Here is a 24,126-nt window from a genome sequence, read left to right as displayed (position 1 = left end):
AGACATAGTGCTGGGTGACGGCAAGGAGCGGCTCTCCCCTCTCAGCCTCCGGCATCTTCCCGCTCAGGCGCCCGCCCATTCCACCCCGCTCAGGCGGCCGCACGTTCGTCCACAGACCTCCGTGCAGGCACCGCGGCTCTCTCCACTCAGGCGCCCGCACGTTCGTCACAGACCTCCGTGCAGGCGCAGCGGCTCTCCCCTCTCAGGCGCCCGCACGTTCGGCCACAGACCTCCGTGCAGGCGCAGCGGCTCTATCCACTCAGGCGCCCACACGTTCGGCCACAGACCTCCGTGCAGGCGCCGCGGCTCTCCCCGCTCAGGTACCCGCCCGTTAGGCCACAGCCTCCGGCCAGGCACCTCGGAACAGCAGCGCTACCTTGGTAGCTGACACGCTATATATAGGAGCCCACCGCTGGGACACACGTAGCGCTCTACGATACCCGCTGGGGGCCCACACGCTGCGCTGCCGCTGTAATAAGATAAACAGCCATTACAGGGGGGACATATCAGTGAAATACTGCAGCAGCAGAGGGATTGTTACAGTATAATCAGTGAATGCACTGTGATTATGTGTATAAGTATAGCAGGGCAGCCATTTTTAACAGCTTCCTGTGTCTTCCTCTGTGATTCCAGAACGTTCCTGTCCTACATCTCTTCTCCACCGGAGGCGCAGGGGTGTTCGTGGGAATTTGGGATCAAATTTCATAGTACTGGCCACGTGTATTGCACTGGGCCAGATATATATACAGAGCCACCTTATTGCTATTTTACTGAGTCGTGCAGGTGTCTGTGTTTTGTGTATTGTATTGTCTGTCGCCATAATGAGTAAGGCACCAGCAAAAACTAAAAAGCATATTTGCAAAGTATGTGGCAGTGTGTTACCGGTTGGATCTACCACATGTAACGTATGTTTTGTGGATTCCGTTCAGAATACCATTTCTGCTCCGGTTTTGCAACCAATTTCATCACCGGACCCTCCGTGGGGTATGTTAGTAAATGTACTGGAGAAATTTCAGACTGAAATGACCGCTGCTCGTCTGGAGCGAGAAACGCTAAGATCTGAGTCTAGGGTGAGACCGCCAGAACTACCGGAGGCGTCTCAGCCTTGCGTAGGGTCCAAATCCATTTTGGGCAAACGGGATAATTTTCATATGTCTTATGATTTTCCAGTGTCTGCTATGTTGCAGTCTGACGATTCCATCCCAGACCTCACGGAACACGATGAGGGGGAGGAGGGCGAAGTGGAGTCAGACGGCGAGGATGTTAACAGTTCCGGCATTGATGATCTCATCAGAGCGGTACGGCAGTCGCTAAGGTTTCCTGAAGCTGAGCAGCCTCTCACCAATGATCAGGTCATATTTACTAAACGACGGAAGACGCCAGTAAGTTTTCCTGTGTCGGATTCTCTAAATCAGATGTTAGTAGAATCCAGACAGAATCCAGATAAACGGTTTTCTATACCTCGCAGATTTAAGTCTAGTTATCCGTTTCCAGAATCGGTAACGGGTACATGGGAGAATCCACCAATAGTTGATTCTTCAGTGTCAAAGCTTACCAAGAAATTAACCATACCAGTGCCATCAGCTACTACGCTTAAAGATCCGTCAGATCGTAAGATAGAAACTATGCTTAAATCCATGTATGTAGCAGCAGGTGTGATGCTAAGACCTGGATTGGTTGGCATTTGGGTCACTAAGGCGCTCATAATATGGCTTACAGAACTCAAATCGGCTTTACATGACGAAAACCTGATAATTCAGGTGAATCAAATGATTGAGGCTGTAGAGTATCTCTGTACAGCGTCTACTGACGTCTGTCAGCTCACTTCTCGTATTTCATCTTCGCTAGTTACGGCACGAAGAGCACTCTACCTGCGTACTTATCAAGCGGAGGCAGAGGTCAAACGAAGTATAGAGGCGTTGCCTTACGATGGCAAGAAGTTGTTTGGTCCAGAATTGGACGCATGGATTAAGGAGGCTACGGGAGGTAAGTCTGTGTTCTTACCATTGCCTCCACCTGCGCCAAGAAGAAGGTACGCTGGACCTTCGTTCAAATCCTTTAGACCTCAGCCCTTTCGAGGACGTGGCAGAGGATCAGCCACGCCTGCTAGACGTGGTCGAGGACGTGGTTTCCATCAAACCAACACAACTCGCCAAGACGCTAAGGTTACCGACAAGCCAGTGGCATGACGGGTTACCAGCCCATCTCGGTTCTCCAATTGTGGGAGCACGCCTTCAGACGTTCCATGGGGCGTGGTTCCACACATCCGCGGAGGGCTGGATTCGCAATTTAGTGTTAAAAGGTTACAAAATAGAGTTCGACTGTCTGCCGCCTCTGCGGTTTTTCAAGACAGGATTGCCTCTGTCGGACGACAAGAGGAGAGTTTTGCAAATTGCCATTCAGTCCTTACTGGATTCGGCAGTGTTGATTCCGGTCCCTGTACACCAACAGGGTCAGGGTTATTATTCAAGCCTGTTTGTGGTCCCGAAGCCGGATGGCTCAGTCAGACCAATATTAAACTTAAAGGGCCTCAATCAGTACGTAACTTACTACAGATTCAAAATGGAGTCTCTACGGTCGGTGATTGCGGGGTTAGAGACCAAGGAATTTATGATTGCGCTAGACCTCAAGGATGCGTACTTACACATTCCAATTTGGCAGCCTCATCAGAAATTCTTACGATTTGCAATACGCCAGAACCATTACCAGTTTCAGGCTCTGCCGTTTGGCCTGTCATCAGCGCCTCGGGTATTCACCAAAGTAATGTCTGTGATGATAGCTCACCTCAGATCCCTGGGAGTGACGATAGTTCCGTATTTAGACGATCTGCTCATCAAAGCTCCGTCTCAACAGATACTTACCCAACATGCGCTGCTAACTTACAATGTATTGGTTCACCACGGTTGGATTGTCAATTTCAAGAAATCACATCTGATTCCGTCTCAACGCCTTCAGTTCCTAGGTATGATTCTCGATACGGTCAATCAAAGGATTTACCTACCACAACAGAAAGTACAAATGCTACGCCATCTAGTACAATTAGTACTCAAACCACGCACAGTGTCGGTACACTTGTGCATTCGCCTGTTAGGCACAATGGTGGCAGCTTTCGAGGCGCTTCAGTTCGGGAGATTTCACTCTCGTCCATTTCAGCTGAACGTGCTTGCCCAGTGGTCGGGCTCGCATCTGCAGATTCACCACAGAGTGAGGTTGTCACCAATAGCAAGAGTTTCTCTGCTATGGTGGCTCAAGGAACACAATTTAACCGCAGGAAGACGGTTCGGAGTTTGCAATTGGATAATTCTAACTACGGACGCCAGTCTCAGAGGTTGGGGAGCGGTAATTCAAAATTGTCAGCTCCAGGGTCTCTGGGCGGATCACGAAAAATTGCTGTCAATAAATGTTCTAGAACTCCGCGCGATTTTCAATGCGCTACGACAAGCGGTGCACATGGTTCGCTCTCAGCCTGTCCAAGTGCAGTCGGACAATGCGACAGCGGTCGCATACATCAACAAACAAGGAGGAACGAGAAGCCGCATGGCAATGCGGGAAGTAGCTCGAATCCTCAATTGGGCAGAATACCACCAGGTGATATTGTCGGCCGTGTTCATTCCGGGAGTGGACAACTGGGAAGCGGATTATCTCAGTCGTCGGGATCTTCACCCAGGCGAATGGTCATTAAATCCAGAAGTGTTTCACATGTTGGTTCAGCGATGGGGTTATCCTCAGGTGGACCTGATGGCATCTCGACACAATCATCAAACGCCCCAGTATGTGTCCAGAACAAGAGATCCAAAGGCAGTCGCGGTGGATGCTCTCACTGTCGCGTGGCCGTACAGTCTGGTGTATCTGTTTCCACCGTTTCCGCTGCTCCCTCTGGTGCTAAAACGGATCAAAGGAGAGTCGCTCACAGTCATACTAGTGGCGCCTCATTGGCCTCGGAGAGCTTGGTTCTCGGATCTTCGAGGATTACTCGCAGACGATCCGTGGCCGCTCCCGATACGTCCAGACCTGTTACAACAGGGTCCTTTTCTTTACCCCGATTTAGCGCGGCTGCGTTTGACGGGGTGGCTGTTGAGACCGCCCTCTTAAAAAGAGAGGGCATTCCAGATTCAGTTATACCAACCATGTTACGAGCTAGGAAGCCGGTTACGGCAGCTCATTATTACAGAATATGGCGTGCCTATATAGGTTGGTGTGAAGCTCGGAAATTTCCGACATCAGCTTTCAAGTTATGCCGCCTTTTGTTGTTTCTACAATCAGGCTTAGATGGAGGTTTGCGTTTATCTACACTAAAGGTGCAGGTATCTGCTTTGTCAATTTACTTTCAAAGACGATTGGCTCTATTGCCGTCTATACGCACCTTTCTCCAAGGTGTAATCAGGGTACAGCCTCCTTTCATTCCACCTACAGCGCCATGGGACTTGAATCTGGTTTTGGAGTTCTTACAGTCTTCATATTTTGAACCCTTACAACAAGTGGATATAAAGTTTCTCACTTGGAAAACAATTTTTCTCTTAGCCTTAGCTTCGGCAAGGCGTGTTTCGGATTTGGGTGCCTTGTCATGCAAGCCACCGTATTTGGTGTTTCATGATGACAGAGCGGAACTTCGGACGAATCCCGCCTTCTTACCAAAGGTAGTGTCATCTTTTCACATCAATCAACCAATAGTAGTTCCTGTGTTGACAGCACAGTCTGGAACTCTGGATGTGGTTCGTGCGTTACGCGTTTATGTAACCCGAACGTCTTCAGTTCGTAAGACGGATACGTTATTTGTTCTCTATGATGCTGCCAAGATGGGTTGGCCAGCATCTAAACAAACTTTATCCAGATGGATAAAACTGACCATACGCCAGGCTTACCTTCATGCTAGGTTACAACCGCCTACGTCAGTAACCGCTCATTCCACACGTTCTGTGGGAACTTCATGGGCAGCTGGTCGTGGGGCTTCTGCGACGCAGCTTTGCCGGGCGGCTACATGGTCTTCAGTGCACACGTTTGTGCGCTTTTACAAGTTTGATACTTTTGCGGCATCAGCATCTAGCTTTGGCCGCCTAGTGTTACAAGTGCCAAACTGCTCTCCCGCCCACGGGGGAAGCTTTGGTACGTCCCAAGAGTACTCCAGTGACCCCTAGTGGATGAAAAAGAAAGTAGGATTTTGGTACTTACCAGGTAAATCCTTTTCTTTGAATCCATAGGGGTCACTGGACGCCCACCCAGAGCAGTTTACTTACTTGGGGTTAGTTCTGAGGATCTTATGGTAACACATTTTCACCGACTGGTTCAAGTTACAAGTGCTGGTTAGGGTGTCAACTGTTAGTTGTCAGTAACGTTATGGGTTAACTTCGTTATTGTCAGTTATGTTATATGTAATACTCCATTATTAACCTCTCTTAATTCCTGTTCGGCTCAGTAAAAAACACTGAGTAAGTGCTCGGGGATGTGGAGGGGTGGAGTGTTACTGAATTTAAATATTCAGTGCTGTGTTCCTGCGGAAGCCCGTCCATATCCCAAGAGTACTCCAGTGACCCCTATGGATTCAAAGAAAAGGATTTACCTGGTAAGTACCAAAATCCTACTTTTGGGGGGAGGTAACATTGGAGCGGTGGCAACACGAGGAGTTAATGTTCCTCATTATTGCGCCGGTGCTGCGTAAGAGTATGTAATTATGTCGTTTGCGATGGTTCCGGTGGGTGTCTATCTTTATTCCGGGGTGGCAGCGTCACTTGCGATGATCAGCAGTTCCGTAACCTAGAAAAATGCAGCTGCGTATTCATTTTCCATACAAACATGTATTGGGACCCCTGTTCCATTGTACTGTAAAAGTATTAATGCAAATAAAATACAGACGATTGATTGTTAAACGTAAAAAAATATATGAAAATGCTCCCCAGACCATAATTCACCACCAATTGAATCACCTTCCGTACATACAATTGAATTGCAGTGTATGCAGAGGGAAGGGGGTGTTAAAACTGAGATGAATATCTTGTCAGGGGGGTCTCTGCAGGCCACAAGTAGACAGTTATGCTTATTCTTTTACCAGAAGGCAAACGATAAGTTGATTTGCTTATATACATTTTTATTTTTTTATTTTTTATTAATCGAGGGAAATCCATTTTTAATAAACCAAGTGTCTGCCCCATCTGCCCTCCGCTGAACAGCACCCCTAGTGGGCAAATTCTTATAACAGTATAAGTCATATTTTACACCAGCAGCAGTCATTTAACAAAACATCTCTTATATTTTACATGCAGCATTATCATTTAAGACCACAGTGGTAGCAACAAACCCATAAGAAACCATTCAGCCTAATGGTAATGTGATTTTCAGTGCATAGATGTGAATGAGCCCTTCATATATTCCGCTTTCCGGTACAATTCCCCCTCTTCCATTGGCTGTTCTGATCCCTGTATATGAGATTGTCAGAGGTGTTTTTCCATGTAGGGCAAGATGTACTAAACCTCAGATAGTGATAAAGAGGAGAGAGACAAAGTACTGGTCAATCAGCTCCTACCTGCCATGTTATGGGCTGTGTTTGGATAAAGGTAGTTATAAGCTGATTGGTTGGTACTTGATCACTTTCCAGGGCCCCACAGTGATCTATCTCACAGCGTTTCTGCTGCAGTGTGATTTGTTAGGTCAGTGGATAGTATAAAATACGGTTAATGCCTTGGTCTGTTTCCTGGCCCTTTTAATCAGCTTTTTCTGTACATAGCAGTGGCAGCGACTGAAAACCTGGGCACCGCCAATAAGTCTAATGCACAATGAGACAGGGTGCCCAGTGCTGACTCTGCGCCTTCCCCATTGCTGAGCCGGTACAAAGCCGCCGCATCACCCGCTCTTTGCCCTAATGAGAAATGATGGAATACAGTCTGTCCTGTGCAAATCCCTACTGTAACTCAGCCTCCCTGACAGACGGGGACATTTGCTGTGATACTGTCCAAATTAGAATTTGTTTTACTTGTCATCTTCAGAAATCCTTGGCACACTCTTATATGGAAGACTTTGCTCACTGGCAACTATCTGTTCTGCTCTAAAACCTTATGTGTAATATTAAAATATTGCCTCCTAAAGTTGGCAGGTAAATTCCATCACCCGGACATGTATTTTCCCAAGTAGTAGTGGCTGCTGGAAGAGAACGCTGACGCGCTGGACTCTAGCTCACATGCTGAGCGTAAAATGCCTTATTTATTATGTTATAATGCGCATAAATTATTTGTAATCCCCACTTTTTTTTTTTTTGTTCATTTCTGTCTTGAATAAATACATTTACTGTGAGTCATTTCATAATATTGTTCTGTAAGACTATGGGGGTCATTCTGAGTTGATCGCTCGCTAGCTACTTTTTTCAGCGCTGCGATCAGATAGTCGCCAACTATGGGGGTCATTCCGACGCGATCGCACGCTGCAATTGTTCGCAGCGGTGCGATCGGGTCAGAACTGCGCATGCACCGGCGTCCGTCGTTGCCTAGTGATTGCCTCTGCCTGATTGACGGGAGGGGGCAGCACAGCGTTTTAGGGGCACAGTTCGGCCAACGTCCGGCTGACTCAGGGCAGTCAGCCGGACGTTGAGTAACTGCGCTGGCCGGGAGTTACTCTACAAGTACAAAAGCATCGCCGCTGTGCGATGCTTTTGTACTTGTGCGGGCGGGGGGGGGGGAGGGGGGCGACCTGACATGCGGGGCAGACTAGTTCTGTGCTGGGCGTCCCCCCGCATGCCAGTGTAAGTGGTCGTAGCTGTGCTAAATTTAGCACAGCTACGATCAGGTCGGAATTTAGCACAGCTACGATCAGGTGTATTTTCACTTTGCAAGTGTGCGAACGCCTGTGCAGCCGAGCTCTGCAAAAACATTGAGTTAGGTCTGAACTTACTCAGCCGCTGCGAACACTTCAGCCTGTCTGGTTCCCGAATTGACGTCAGACACCCGCCCTGCAAACGCTTGGACACGTCTGCGTTTTTCCAAACACTCCCAGAAAACGGTGAGTTGACACCCACAAACGCCTTCTTCCTGTCAATCTCCTTGCGATCGGCTGTGCGAATGGATTCTTCGTTAAATCCATCGCTCAGCAATGATCCGCTATGTACCCGCACATTGCGGTGCATACACATGCGCAGTAGTGACCTGATTGCTGCGCTGCGAAAAACGGCAGCGTGCGAACAGGTCGGAATGACCCCCTATATCGCTGATAAATGCTATATGAAAACCATTCTGGCCTGGAGCTCTCATCTAGACTCTGTACTAACCTGTAGCCTTCATCTCCGTTATAATCTGGAGTATGAGGCCTATTAGACGTGTGACTCGGTATCAGTGTTTGGTAACCAGCTGCGCTTCCTTTGTAATATAATCGCATATAACAAAGAGTTGGAGGCAGTTTACTGAGTCTCCGGTATATGAAGGATGTGAGGGGCAGTAATTAACACTTTCAAACCCACCGATGTCACTTGCACCGTTAGTGGGAAGCAGTGCCAGTCTATAGCACATTATGGGGGGGGGGGTTCAGAGTTGTTAGCAAACCAAAAATGTTACAAGTTGGGCAAAACCATGTTGTACTGCAGGTGGGGCAGATGTAACATGTGCAGAGAGAGTTAGATTTGGGTGGGTTATATTTATGTGCAGGGTAAATACTGGCTGCTTTATTTTTACACTGCAATTTAGATTTCAGTTTGAACACACCCCACTCAAATCTAACTCTCTCTGCACATGTTATATCTGCCCCACCTGCAATGCATCATGGTTTTGCCCAGTTGTTAACTTTTGATTTGGTTTGCTAAAAACTCTAAATAACCCCCTGATGTGATAAGCAGAAGATCTCATGATGGGAGAAGTGACCTGTTTAGGTATAATGTCTTGCTATGCTGCAGTCACTGGCGGGTATAGTATTGGCACACAGGGCTGTAAGAAATGGCACCTACCTGACATCTGTTCTTCTGAATGGGAGCTGTGTGTTCACATGAGGCTAAACTGCTCTGCATGCATCTATCTACCTCTAGGTATAACGCTCTTCTTTGTTACCGCTGGGTTAAGGTCTGCATCCTCAGCTCAGTTGTAAACTCTTCTAATACGCAAATATGTTGTTTTCACCCTCACTGGGAACGCCCGTTCACGCCCGTCATCTCTGTTTCCAACAGGCGCCGCTTTCTGTACATTGTGAACTTGGAGACACCCAACGACGGGCACCGAAAAATCTCCCGGCAAAGCAAGTGGGACATTGGCGCGGTGCAGTGGAACCCCCATGAAAGCTACTCTCACTTTTTTGCTGCTTCTGTAAGTGGCCCGGGTCTTGGATAGTGGGTGTATAGACCGGGGCGGAGTACAGCAGGCACAGTTATTACCTCTTCTATTGAGGTATTCTGTAATATTATAATTATAATATTATAATATAATATCATTAAAAATAATAATTAATAATATATATAATATAATATAATTATATTCTGTAATGGCCAGACATCTGAGAGATACAGAGACCAGTGATGTCCAGCTGATCCCCTATTACATAATATAAAGGTAGAAATACTTCATGTATTAATGATAATGTTTCCCGTCTATCCCTGGCATCAGCCTTTCTCATTATTAACCTGTTTATGCCTAATACTGGTCTTAATATCAGTAGGTAAAAATAGACTCAAATGTCTAATTTCTAAATGCCGGGGGAAACGTTTATAAGATGTGTCTGACATGCAGTGGTTAAGACGCGCTGACGGGCAAGGTGGCACCAGAGGATATGGTCACTTGTGGTAGCCCAAATAAATAGAGCAAGCGGCATCCTGAACACGACACCACAGTGGAACCTCTCTGGACTTCCTAAGTTGCTATATGTCCTACTCATTGTTTCATCCCCCCCCCATCCCACCCCACTTCTTGGCTTATGTCATCTTCTATATTGTGTTTATTGCACGTATCACTGCATTGTATAGGCTGAAGTGTGACAGCCTCCTAGGTTTTCAACTATTTGGGGCATGGACTTAGGTCCTAACTCAGGTCACGCAGCGTACCCAGGTTAGAGGCCAGTGCAGTGTATGCATGCGTAGAAGGCACACTGCACATGCGCACACAGTGAAATGCGACCGCATCTCACTTGTGCGATTGCCTTTCCTTGATTGACAGACAGAGGCAGTCAGGGGCGTGTTGGCGGCGTTGGGGGGGGGGCGTGGTTTGGACACGCCTTTGTTGCAGGCGGGTCACGGCGGCTGCGGGACTTCACACACAGCCGCTGCGGCCAAAAACATGGGCTGTAGGCAGGGAGCTACTCGGCAGGTGCGAAAGCTTCGCCGCCATGTGATGATTTCGCATGTCTGCAGTGGAGGAGGGGGGGACTGGGGGGGGGGGCAAGACCCCGCATGCGGGGTTGACTTGCCCTGTGCCTGGGAGCCCCCCCATGTCAAAGATTTTGATCGTAGATGTGCATTGTTTCGCACATCTACAGTCAGGTGTGAATTAGACCTTTAGATGTAACAGCAAGTTAAACTGACCTGTTTTGCTTTATCATTTCAGCTGTTTGTTTTAACTCAGCACCATTTTAATCACTGCCCATGTTATGAGATCAGGAATATAGCTTCCAATAGAAGAGCCCAAACGTACAAACAGGGAATTTCCAGAAGAAATGCCATGTCTAGTTCAGGTTCCAGGCAACCCCCTTAGGTGTAAGCTGCATATATCAGACTAATGAGGACTTCAGTTTTATGGTAGTGGTTATCCTCTAATTCCATTTCTTTTTCTCTTTTCCAGAGTAACCAGCGGGTGGACCTCTACCAGTGGAAGGACGGCATCGGCGACATTGGCACGTCCTTGCAGGGACATACCCGAGTTATCAGGTTTGACATATCTCATTGAAGCCAGCGCCCTCTTGTGGCCATCCTTGGTCCAAAGTATTCTGCTTGTACTCTGAATGCTTTTTCATGTCTTGAGGTCAGTGTGACCTGTGTGTTTCCCCTACAGTGATCTGGACTGGTCGGTGTTTGAACCGGAAGTACTGGTCACCAGCTCGATTGACACCTACATTTACATCTGGGACATCAAGTAAGCAGAATGACCATCCCACATATCTATATGTCGGTTGGACACACGCTCATTAATACCACCTCTATACAGGCATGTACGGAGCTCAGTTTAAGAAAGAATATAAAGCTCTAACTCACACGATGGTTGGATTCAGGGGGTTATTCAATTTTTAGCAAACCAAAAAAGTTAGCAATTGGGCAAAAGCATGGTGCACTGCAGGTGGGGCAGATGTAACAAGTGCAGAGAGAGTGGGGTGTGTTTAAACTGAAATCTAAATTGCAGTGTAAAAATAAAGCAGCCAGTATTTACCCTGCACAGAAACAAAATAACCCACCCAAACCTAACTCTCTCTGCACATGTTACATCTGCCCCACCTGCAGTGCAACATGGTTTGCCCAATTGGTAACTTTTTTGGGTTTGCTAACAACTCTGAATAACCCCCTCAGTTCGTTGTTAGCTCCCGGAGTTACTATAGGTGAAACATAGCTTATTTCTGCTAACTCCTCTACGGGGTGTGGACAAAAGCCAGTGATATTGTGAGATTTCTACAGGACCTCGCGCTCAGTGTACCCATATATGTAACGTGGTTATACAGAGCCCATTTTTTGTTTTTTTATTGTATAGTTTACAGATGACAAATCTGCATTAAGTTAAAATTTTCAATTTTTTGCATTTGATTGAAAAATTCAGTAAGAAAAATAATTTCATTTCTATATTTGCAAAAGACGCTTGTAAAAGTGTTGGTGTCCTTTGCATGTCCCATGCTACGCCGTTACTAGAATCAGGTAATGGATCTGTATTCTGTTTCTTTCTTTCTTCAGGGACACCAGGAAACCGGCAGTGTCGCTGTCCGCTGTGGGTTAGTGTTGCAATCCAACCGTTTTATTATTGTTGTCAGTAATTATTGCAGGTCAGCTGGTTCATCTAGTCACTTCTGTTACTGACTTATTTGTGCTTTATTATTATTATTATTATTAGCATTATTAGTTCCTTAAGTGGTTGGGGTAGGGGGTGATGCACCCTAAAAAGACCATGGAAACCATGGGTAGCTGTGTCTCTTGGTAGATGTGTGCATTTAATAAAGTGAAGCTTTAAAGAACAACAAAATCCCTTGAGCTCGTATTTGCGCTGTGTTGTCCTCTCTTCAGTGAATTATACTTACCTGGTAAAATAGGTGGGGATGCGGTCAATTACCGACTATCAAAATACAGACAACCATTGACCGACGGTCAAAATACCGACATTTAGAATACCGAAAGGTCAAAATACCAACCTTTAAAATGTCGACATGTCAAAAAGTCGACATGAGTTTTTCATGAATTTTTCCAATGAAATCCGACTTGTTCATACTTTACCATCCCAGTGGACCTGGAGGGGGAATATAATAGTGTGCCGAGCGCAGCATGGCGAGCACACGCGGTACACTTATACAGTGTCCATGTCGACCTATGTTGACATACACAATTTTTTTTAAAAAAACTTGTGTATACTTTTTGACCTGTCAACATTTTATATGTCGGTATTTTGACCTTGTCAATATTTTAAATGTCCATAATTTGCCCGTGTCTGTATTTTGACCATCGGTAGGTATTTCATACTAAACCCAATAGGTGTAATCACTCCAGTGTATGCTTGTCTCCTTGACCTGAGATCGGCAGCCTTTCATCTTCTGCGTCTTGTGCGCTCGGTGGCGTCCATGATATCCTAGCGTGGCCTGGCTAATTCCTGCATTACATCTTAGCTCTGCTTTAGTTATACCTGATTTCTCTATCGTCCTAGTGGATGCTGGGGTTCCTGAAAGGACCATGGGGAATAGCGGCTCCGCAGGAGACAGGGCACAAAAAGTAAAGCTTTCCGATCAGGTGGTGTGCACTGGCTCCTCCCCCTATGACCCTCCTCCAAGCCTCAGTTAGATTTTTGTGCCCGGCCGAGAAGGGTGCAATCTAGGTGGCTCTCCTAAAGAGCTGCTTAGAAAAGTTTAGCTTAGGTTTTTTATTTTACAGTGAGTCCTGCTGGCAACAGGATCACTGCAACGAGGGACTTAGGGGAGAAGAAGTGAACTCACCTGCGTGCAGGATGGATTGGCTTCTTGGCTACTGGACATCCGCTCCAGAGGGACGATCACAGGTACAGCCTGGATGGTCACCGGAGCCTCGCCGCCGGCCCCCTTGCAGATGCTGAAACAAGAAGAGGTCCAGAATCGGCGGCAGAAGACTCCTCAGTCTTCTAAAGGTAGCGCACAGCACTGCAGCTGTGCGCCATTTTCCTCTCAGCACACTTCACACGGCAGTCACTGAGGGTGCAGGGCGCTGGGAGGGGAGCGCCCTGGGAGGCAAATGAAAACCTATTTGGCTAAAAAATACCTCACATATAGCCTCCGGGGGCTATATGGAGATATTTAACCCCTGCCAGAATCCACTAAAGAGCGGGAGACGAGCCCGCCGTAAAAGGGGCGGGGCCTATCTCCTCAGCACACAGCGCCATTTTCCTTACACAGCTCCGCTGGTCAGGACGGCTCCCAGGTCTCTCCCCTGCACTGCACTACAGAAACAGGGTAAAACAAGAGAGGGGGGGCAAAATAGTGGCAAAAATTATATTATAAAAGCAGCTATACAGGGAGCACTTATTATAAGGCTATCCCTGTCATATATATAGCGCTTTGGTGTGTGCTGGCAGACTCTCCCTCTGTCTCCCCAAAGGGCTAGTCGGGTCCTGTCTTCGTTAAGAGCATTCCCTGTGTGTCTGCTGTGTGTCGGTACGTGTGTGTCGACATGTATGAGGACGATATTGGTGTGGAGGCGGAGCAATTGCCAAATATGGGGATGTCACCTCCTAGGGGGTCGACACCAGAATGGATGCCTTTATTTATGGAATTACGGGATAGTGTCAACACGCTAAAGCAGTCGTTTGACGACATGAGACGGCCGGACAATCAATTAGTGCCTGTCCAGGCGCCTCAAACACCGTCAGGGGCTGTAAAACGCCCTTTGCCTCAGTCGGTCGACACAGACCCAGACACAGGCACTGATTCCAGTGGCGACGGTGACGAATCAACCGTATTTTCCAGTAGGGCCACACGTTATATGATTTTGGCAATGAAGGAGGCGTTACATTTAGCTGATACTACAGGTACCACTAAACAGGGTATTATGTGGGGTGTGAAAAAACTACCTATAGTTTTTCCTGAATCAGAAGAACTAAATGAGGTGTGTGATGAAGCGTGGGTTGCCCCCGATAAAAAGATGCTAATTTCAAAGAAGTTATTGGCTTTATACCCTTTCCCGCCAGAGGTTAGGGCGCGCTGGGAAACACCTCCTAGGGTGGACAAGGCGCTCACACGCTTATCTAAACAAGTGGCGTTACCCTCTCCTGAGACGGCCGCACTTAAAGATCCAGTAGATAGGAGGATGGAAAATATCCAAAAAAGTATATACACACATACAGGTGTTATACTACGACCAGCTATAGCGACAGCCTGGATGTGCAGTGCTGGAGTAGCTTGGTCAGAGTCCCTGATTGAAAATATTGATACCCTGGATAGGGACAATGTTTTACTGTCTTTAGAGCAAATAAAGGATGCATTTCTTTATATGCGTGATGCACAGAGGGATATCTGCACACTGGCATCACGGGTAAGTGCTATGTCCATTTCGGCCAGAAGAAGTTTATGGACGCGACAGTGGTCAGGCGATGCGGACTCAAAACGGCATATGGAAGTTTTGCCGTATAAAGGGGAGGAGTTATTTGGAGTCGGTCTATCAGATTTGGTGGCCACGGCTACAGCCGGGAAATCCACCTTTTTACCTCAAGTTACTCCCCAACAGAAAAAGACACCGACTTTTCAACCGCAGCCCTTTCGTTCCTTTAAAAACAAGAGAGCAAAGGGATATTCATATCTGCCACGAGGCAGAGGAAGGGGGAAGAGACCGCAACAGGCAGCTCCTTCCCAGGAACAGAAGCCCTCCCCCGCTTCTACAAAAGCCTCAGCATGACGCTGGGGCTTCTCAAGCGGACTCGGGGGCGGTGGGCGGTCGTCTCAAGAATTTCAGCGCGCAGTGGGCTCACTCGCAGGTAGATCCCTGGATCCTGCAGATAATATCTCAGGGATACAGGTTGGAACTAGAGACAGATCCACCTCGCCGTTTCCTGAAGTCTGCTTTACCAACGTCCCCCTCCGAAAGGGAGACGGTCTTGGAAGCCATTCACAAGCTGTACTCTCAGCAGGTGATAGTCAAGGTACCTCTTCTACAACAAGGAAAGGGGTATTATTCCACTCTATTTGTGGTACCGAAGCCGGATGGCTCGGTAAGACCTATTCTAAATCTGAAGTCATTGAACCTGTACATAAAGAAGTTCAAGTTCAAGATGGAGTCACTCAGAGCAGTGATAGCGAACCTGGAAGAAGGGGACTTTATGGTATCCTTGGACATCAAGGATGCGTACCTCCACGTTCCAATTTACCCCTCACACCAGGGGTACCTCAGGTTCGTCGTACAAAACTGTCACTATCAGTTTCAGACGCTGCCGTTCGGATTGTCCACGGCACCTCGGGTCTTTACAAAGGTAATGGCCGAGATGATGATTCTTCTTCGAAGAAAAGGCGTATTAATTATCCCATACTTGGACGATCTCCTGATAAGGGCAAGGTCCAGAGAACAGCTAGAGATGGGATTAGCACTGTCTCAAGAAGTGCTAAAACAGCACGGGTGGATTCTGAATATTCCAAAATCCCAGTTAATGCCAACAACTCGTCTGCTGTTCCTAGGGATGATTCTGGACACGGTTCAGAAAAAGGTTTTTCTCCCGGAGGAAAAAGCCAAGGAGTTATCCGAGCTTGTCAGGAACCTCCTAAAACCAGGAAAGGTGTCTGTACATCAATGCACAAGAGTCCTGGGAAAAATGGTGGCTTCTTACGAAGCAATTCCATTCGGCAGATTCCACGCAAGAATTTTCCAGAGGGATCTGTTGGACAAATGGTCAGGGTCGCATCTTCAGATGCACCAGCGGATAACCCTGTCTCCAAGTACAAGGGTATCTCTTCTGTGGTGGTTGCAGAGTGCTCATCTATTGGAGGGCCGCAGATTCGGCATACAGGATTGGATCCTGGTGACCACGGACGCCAGCCTGAGAGGCTGGGGAGCAGTCACACAAGGAAGAAACTTCCAGGGAGTGTGGACGAGCGTGGAAACGTCTCTTCACATAAACATTCTGGAACTAAGAGCAATCTACAATGCTCTAAGCCAGGCAGAACCTCTGCTTCAGGGAAAACCGGTGTTGATCCAGTCGGACAACATCACGGCAGTCGCCCATGTGAACAGACAGGGCGGCACAAGAAGCAGGAGTGCAATGGCAGAAGCTGCAAGGATTCTTCGCTGGGCAGAGAATCATGTGATAGCACTGTCAGCAGTGTTCATCCCGGGAGTGGACAACTGGGAAGCAGACTTCCTCAGCAGACACGACCTTCACCCGGGAGAGTGGGGACTTCATCCAGAAGTCTTCCACATGCTGGTAACCCGTTGGGAAAGACCAATGGTGGACATGATGGCGTCTCGCCTCAACAAAAAACTGGACAGGTATTGCGCCAGGTCAAGAGATCCGCAGGCAATAGCTGTGGACGCGCTGGTAACGCCTTGGGTGTACCAGTCGGTGTATGTGTTTCCTCCTCTGCCTCTCATACCAAAAGTATTGAGAATTATACGGCAAAGAGGCGTAAGAACGATACTAGTGGTTCCGGATTGGCCAAGAAGGACTTGGTACCCGGAACTTCAAGAGATGATCACGGAAGATCCGTGGCCTCTACCTCTAAGGAGGGACTTGCTTCAGCAGGGTCCCTGTCTGTTTCAAGACTTACCGCGGCTGCGTTTGACGGCATGGCGGTTGAACGCCGGATCCTAAAGGAAAAAGGCATGCCGGAAGAAGTCATTCCTACTTTGATTAAAGCAAGGAAGGAAGTAACCGTGCAACATTATCACCGCATTTGGCGAAAATATGTTGCGTGGTGCGAGGATCGGAGTGCTCCGACGGAGGAATTTCATCTGGGTCGATTCCTACATTTCCTGCAATCAGGATTGTCTATGGGTCTCAAATTGGGATCTATTAAGGTTCAAATTTCGGCCCTGTCGATTTTCTTCCAGAAAGAATTGGCTTCAGTCCCTGAAGTCCAGACTTTTGTTAAGGGAGTGCTGCATATACAGCCTCCTGTGGTGCCTCCAGTGGCACCGTGGGATCTCAATGTGGTTTTGGATTTTCTAAAATCTCATTGGTTTGAACCACTAAAAAATGTGGATTTGAAATATCTCACATGGAAAGTGACCATGCTACTAGCCCTGGCTTCGGCCAGGAGAGTGTCAGAACTGGCAGCTTTATCTTACAAAAGCCCATATCTGATTTTCCATTCGGACAGGGCGGAACTGCGGACTCGTCCGCATTTTCTCCCTAAGGTGGTGTCAGCATTTCATCTGAACCAGCCTATTGTAGTGCCTGCGGCTACAAGTGACTTGGAGGACTCCAAGTTACTGGACGTTGTCAGAGCATTGAAAATATATATTGCAAGGACAGCTGGAGTCAGAAAATCTGACTCGTTGTTTATATTGTATGCACCCAACAAGATGGGTGCTCCTGCGTCTAAGCAGACGATTGCTCGTTGGATCTGTAGCACAATCCAACTTGCACATTCTGTGGCAGGCCTGCCACAGCCTAAATCTGTAAAGGCCCACTCCACAAGGAAGGTGGGCTCATCTTGGGCGGATGCCCGAGGGGTCTCGGCATTACAACTTTGCCGAGCAGCTACGTGGTCAGGGGAGAACACGTTTGTAAAATTTTACAAATTTGATACTCTGGCTAAGGAGGACCTGGAGTTCTCTCATTCGGTGCTGCAGAGTCATCCGCACTCTCCCGCCCGTTTGGGAGCTTTGGTATAATCCCCATGGTCCTTTCAGGAACCCCAGCATCCACTAGGACGATAGAGAAAATAAGAATTTACTTACCGATAATTCTATTTCTCGGAGTCCGTAGTGGATGCTGGGCGCCCATCCCAAGTGCGGATTATCTGCAATAATTGTACATAGTTATTGTTAACTAATTCGGGTTATTGTTGTAGGGAGCCATCTTTCAGAGGCTCCTCTGTTATCATACTGTTAACTGGGTTTAGATCACAAGTTGTACGGTGTGATTGGTGTGGCTGGTATGAGTCTTACCCGGGATTCAAAATTCCTCCCTTATTGTGTACGCTCGTCCGGGCACAGTACCTAACTGAGGCTTGGAGGAGGGTCATAGGGGGAGGAGCCAGTGCACACCACCTGATCGGAAAGCTTTACTTTTTGTGCCCTGTCTCCTGCGGAGCCGCTATTCCCCATGGTCCTTTCAGGAACCCCAGCATCCACTACGGACTCCGAGAAATAGAATTATCGGTAAGTAAATTCTTATTTTTAACATGTTCAGAACTCACATTGTGTATTGACCCCACAGCTGAGGACCAGACTATAAGGGGCTGATTCAATTGTTTTCACCCACAGCTACCATTAGGGGGTGCAAACTGAGCAATTCAGTGGTTGCTCCGTTTAGATGCCCATTAGCCGTGGGGGTGACATTTCTTCTCGTAGCCTCCTGAGGTGCGAGAAGAAATATGTGCGAAGTCCGGGACTTTAGATGGGATCATTCGCTATTTGCGGCTAAACTCCAATCTGTTTGGGTGCATAAAAAGCAACAGGCGCCCCCGATCAGTTGAAATGCTCCGATGGGCGCCCAAAAAAAAACATCTGAATTGCCCCCTGTGTGGCTGAAATACCTGGGAGTGGGAGTATCAGGGAGTCCTCGATTCATCTGACAGGCACCCAAAACATTGCATGGGAAGTAATGTCCTCTGTGTCTGTTTAAGCTTATGGGGAATGTTCTATGGGTTATTTTTTTTATCCTACAGTATTGCAGCTATAAATCATGTTACCCTTTAGCAATGAGAAACGTCTCTCTCTTATACAGCGGGCGCATCACAGGTGAAGTGGAACAAAAAGAACGCAAACTGTCTGGCAACCAGTCATGATGGAGACGTGCGGATCTGGGACCGGAGAGTAAGTCTCCTCCGTGGGTGTAATGCGTGTAACATATCTGGTACATCTCTGTCAGCTGAGGTAGGTCATTGTAATCCAACTCTAACTAAATACTATCCGCTATGTGTTCCAGAAACCAAGCACTGCGGTGGAATACATCGCTGCCCATTTATATAAGATCCATGGACTGGACTGGCACCCAGACAATGAATACGTCCTAGCAACCTCCAGCCAAGACAACTCGGTCAAGGTAATATTCTTCTTCTGACATTTCCATTAAACAACACGTCAGTCCCAGGGACCCAGGTTATAGGACTGTAGCATGGGATTGGGTGGATTAGTGTAGGGATTACATGCCAACATCCTTGAATGTTAATGCAGGTGGGATCACGTTTATAGTAATAGGCAATTGAACACATTCTTAAGCATGCCTGATTGCCTTGCAGTTTCATAGGTAACAGAAATACTCTGTACGGACTTCATATTTGTCGATCTCGGAGAGAGAGCTAGCAATGTCTCAACAAGCTCAACTAGCCTGGTACGCTTGTAATTGCAGTTTTTGTCCTATGTTGCCACCCTTCGAGACCTGATCGTAATTTATTTTTTTGTTTATTTTGGAAAGATTATTTAATGCACTGAAAGTAACATCTGACATTTAGAAGAAAATGCAAACTTACTTCAACGATGTAAACACAGGCGAGAACTAGCTGCACGTTTTCATAATTGATTTTTTATTTCATGCTTCATATGTGAAAAGTGTTGATATTGGCCCTCATTCCGAGTTGTTCGCTCGCTAGCTGCTTTTAGCAGCTTTGCACACGCTAAGCCGCCGCCTACTGGTAGTGAATCTTAGCTTATCAAAATTGCGAACGAAAGATTAGCAGAATTGCGAATAGACACTTCTTAGTAGTTTCTGAGTAGCTCCAGACTTACTCGGCATCTGCGATCAGTTCAGTGCTTGTCGTTCCTGGTTTGACGTCACAAACACACCCAGCGTTCGGCCAGACACTCCTCCGTTTCTCCAGCCACTCCCGCGTTTTTCCCAGAAACTAGCGTTTTTTCTCACACACCCATAAAACGGCCAGTTTCCGCCCAGAAACACCCACTTCCTGTCAATCACATTACGATCACCAGAACGAAGAAAAAACCTTGTAATGCCGTGAGTAAAATACCTAACTGCATAGCAAATTTACTTGGCGCAGTCGCACTGCGGACATTGCGCATGCGCATTAGCGACTAATCGCTCCGTTGCGAGAAAAAAATACAGAGCGAACAACTCGGAATGACCCCCATTGTGTTTAATTGTCCTCTGTTTACTGGTATTACTAGGTTAGTGTGTGGGCAATCTATTGCATTCAGTTAACAAGTCTTGTCTTGCTCACATATTTGAATACAGAAACCTGTAGACATTAAATCAACAAAATGCCAACATCCACTCACAGGACAGGGCTGCATATGTCTGTGTTAGTAACATGATGTGAGGAGGGGAATGGAGGCAGCAGGACACCAGACTGAGTGTTATATAGTGAGAGGAGCAGGGTCCCCAGCAGCACAGAGTGAGTGATGTGTCAGTGAGGACAGGGCTGCATATGTCTGTATTAGTAACATGATGTGAGGTAGGGGAATGGAGGCAGCAGGACACCAGACTGAGTGTTATATAGTGAGAGGAGCAGGGTCCCCAGCAGCACAGAGTATATCAGGCAATGAGTGATGTGTCAGTGAGGACAGGGCTGCATATGTCTGTGTTAGTAACATGATGTGAGGAGGGGAATGGAGGCAGCAGGACACCATATTGAGTGTTATATAGTGGGAGGAGCAGGGTCCCCAGCAGCACAGAGTATATCAGGAGATGAGTGATGTGTTAGTGTGTACAGGGCTGCATGTAACAGGGGCAGTGACATGATGTGAGGAGAGGAATGGAGGCAGCAGGAAGCCACAGACTGAGAGTTATATAGTGGGAGGAGCGGAGTACCCCAGCCGCACAGAGTATAGTGAGGTCAGGGCTGTACATGACAGGGAGTGACATGATATGAGGAGGGCAATGGAGGGAGCAGGAAGCCACAGATAGTTATATAGTGGGAGGAGCAGGGTTCCCAGCAGCACAGAGTATATCAGGAGATGAGTGATGTGAGGAGGGGAAAGGAGGCATCAGCAAGCCACAGACTGAGAGTTATATAGTGGGAGGAGTAGAGTCCCCAGCAGCACAGAGTATATCAGGAGATGAGTGATGTGTCAGTGAGGACAGGGCTGCATGTGACAGGGGCAGTGACATGATATGAGGAGGGCAATGGAGGGAGCAGGAAGCCACAGATAGTTATATAGTGGGAGGAGCAGGGTTCCCAGCAGCACAGAGTATATCAGGAGATGAGTGATGTGAGGAGGGGAAAGGAGGCATCAGCAAGCCACAGACTGAGAGTTATATAGTGGGAGGAGTAGAGTCCCCAGCAGCACAGAGTATATCAGGAGATGAGTGATGTGTCAGTGAGGACAGGGCTGCATGTGACAGGGGCAGTGACATGATGTGAGGAGGGGAATGGAGGGAGCAGGAAGCCACAGACTGAGAGTTATATAGTGGGAGGAGCAGAGTCCCCAGCAGCACAGAAGAAGATGAGTGATGTGTCAGTGAGGACAGGGCTGCATGTGACAGGGACAGTGACATGATGTGAGGAGGGGAATGGAGGCAGCAGGAAGCCACAGACTGAGAGTTATATAGTGGGAGGAGCAGAGTCCCCAGCAGCACAGAAGAAGATGAGTGAGGTCAGGGCTGTACATGACAGGGAGTGACATGATATGAGGAGGGGAATGGAGGGAGCAGGAAGCAACAGATAGTTATATAGTGGGAGGAGCAGGGTCCCCAGCAGCACAGAGTATATCAGGAGATGAGTGATGTGTCAGTGAGGACAGGTCTGCATGTGACAGGGGCAGTGACATTATGTGAGGAGGGGAATGGAGGCAGCAGGAAGCCACAGACTGAGAGTTATATAGCGGGAGGAGAAGAGTCCCCAGCAGCACAGAGTATATCAGGAGATGAGTGATGTGTCAGTGAGGACAGGTCTGCATGTGACAGGGGCAGTGACATTATGTGAGGAGGGGAATGGAGGCAGCAGGAAGCCACAGACTGAGAGTTATATAGTGGGAGGAGCAGAGTCCCCAGCAGCACAGAAGAAGATGAGTGAGGTCAGGGCTGTACATGACAGGGAGTGACATGATATGAGGAGGGGAATGGAGGGAGCAGGAAGCAACAGATAGTTATATAGTGGGAGGAGCAGGGTCCCCAGCAGCACAGAGTATATCAGGAGATGAGTGATGTGTCAGTGAGGACAGGTCTGCATGTGACAGGGGCAGTGACATTATGTGAGGAGGGGAATGGAGGCAGCAGGAAGCCACAGACTGAGAGTTATATAGCGGGAGGAGAAGAGTCCCCAGCAGCACAGAGTATATCAGGAGATGAGTGATGTGTCAGTGAGGACAGGTCTGCATGTGACAGGGGCAGTGACATTATGTGAGGAGGGGAATGGAGGCAGCAGGAAGCCACAGACTGAGAGTTATATAGCGGGAGGAGAAGAGTCCCCAGCAGCACAGAGTATATCAGGAGATGAGTGATGTGCCAGTGAGGACAGGGCTGCATGTGACATTATGTGAGGAGGGGAATGGAGGCAGCAGGAAGCCACAGACTGTGAGCTATATAGTGGGAGGAGCGGTGTACCCCAGCAGCACAGAGTATATCAGGAGATGAGTGATGTGTCAGTGAGGACAGGGCTGCATGTGACAGGGGCAGTGACATTATGTGAGGAGGGGAATGGAGGCAGCAGGAAGCCACAGACTGTGAGCTATATAGTGGGAGGATCAGGGATGCGGCTATGTAGGCGCCCAGCAGGGACTCTGTAACCGCACCTCCCATAATGCACTGACCATGCCCCCTCTGCATGCACCCCATAGTCTCTCATGACATGACGGGGCGCATCGGCAACTCCCCAGTGGCCACCCCCCCGCAAATGTCTCTAGGTAGTTATGTCAGGGACCGCAGCTGTAAGAAAATGTCATGTCATGTAGAGGCAACTCCCCAGTGGCCACACCCCCGCATATGTCTCTAGGTAGTTATGTCAGGGACCGCAGCTGTAAGAAAATGTCATGTCATGTAGAGGCAACTCCCCAGTGGCCACCCCCCCGCAAATGTCTCTAGGTAGTTATGTCAGGGACCGCAGCTGTAAGAAAATGTCATGTCATGTAGAGGCAACTCCCCAGTGGCCACACCCCCGCATATGTCTCTAGGTAGTTATGTCAGGGACCGCAGCTGTAAGAAAATGTCATGTCATGTAGAGGCAACTCCCCAGTGGCCACACCCCCGCAAATGTCTCTAGGTAGTTATGTCAGGGACCGCAGCTGTAAGAAAATGTCATGTCATGTAGAGGCCCAGAGCTGTGCTCTTTCCCTTGCTGATTTGTTACAGAGTGACAGTTCTACCATTTATGTCTTACAGTGCAGATTACTCCGATCTTTATGGCAGATTATTTAGCCCCCCCCCCCCCTTCCACAAATGTGTGAGCGCTCCAGGTGTACACCAGGGTATATGATTGCGTTTATCAGTAATGTAATACATATATGTATGCCGTGTGTGACAATTGCAGATACACCCAGCATCTTGATACCATAGTAAATATTGGGCTGCTTGATGTTGTCCAGTTTATGATGATTTCACACTGGCGCTATTCTCAGAAAACAGTTCTTCTCCCATTTTCAGTTCTGGGATTCACGACAGCCCCGGAAGTTCCTGAGTGTCCTGGCCTGTCAGGTGCCTGTGTGGAAGGCGCGTTACACAGTAAGTACAGTCTCTGGACATGACATGTTGCGGATACAGATGCTCTAGTCTGTTTTAGTCAGTCGGTAACCCTGACTTCTTCATTATCAGATTGTTTTATCCATCACAATCTGAATCAGATAGCATTTTATTTCTTTAAATTTGCATCGAACTCGCACCGCAGACGCAGCAGAACACCAATCTGTACCAGAGACACCGGGCTATGACTTTAACTGCACAGGAATTAGTTTTAAATATGTACAAAGTTGCAGATGAA

The 24,126-nt window shown here is 47.9% G+C and overlaps 1 protein-coding gene across 5 annotated transcripts in view; it reads left to right on the top strand.

The window, feature by feature from the left end:
* WDR59 (WD repeat domain 59) overlaps positions 1-24,126 on the top strand; it is a 136,091-nt gene that overhangs the window by 24,236 nt on the left and 87,729 nt on the right. For all 5 annotated transcript variants that reach the window (XM_063945591.1, XM_063945594.1, XM_063945592.1 and 2 more), the window contains exons 3-9: positions 9,134-9,269; positions 10,734-10,819; positions 10,944-11,024; positions 11,828-11,865; positions 18,984-19,072; positions 19,185-19,301; positions 23,793-23,870. In XM_063945591.1, coding sequence (XP_063801661.1) covers positions 9,134-9,269; positions 10,734-10,819; positions 10,944-11,024; positions 11,828-11,865; positions 18,984-19,072; positions 19,185-19,301; positions 23,793-23,870 — 625 coding nt within the window. The remainder of the gene's footprint in view (positions 1-9,133; positions 9,270-10,733; positions 10,820-10,943; positions 11,025-11,827; positions 11,866-18,983; positions 19,073-19,184; positions 19,302-23,792; positions 23,871-24,126) is intronic.

This window comes from Pseudophryne corroboree, chromosome 11 (genome assembly GCF_028390025.1).
Source record: "Pseudophryne corroboree isolate aPseCor3 chromosome 11, aPseCor3.hap2, whole genome shotgun sequence".
In the NCBI taxonomy this organism is placed as follows: Eukaryota; Metazoa; Chordata; class Amphibia; order Anura; family Myobatrachidae; genus Pseudophryne; species Pseudophryne corroboree.
Note: the sequence above shows the minus strand (reverse complement) of the source record. Positions and strands in the feature narration are given on the sequence as shown.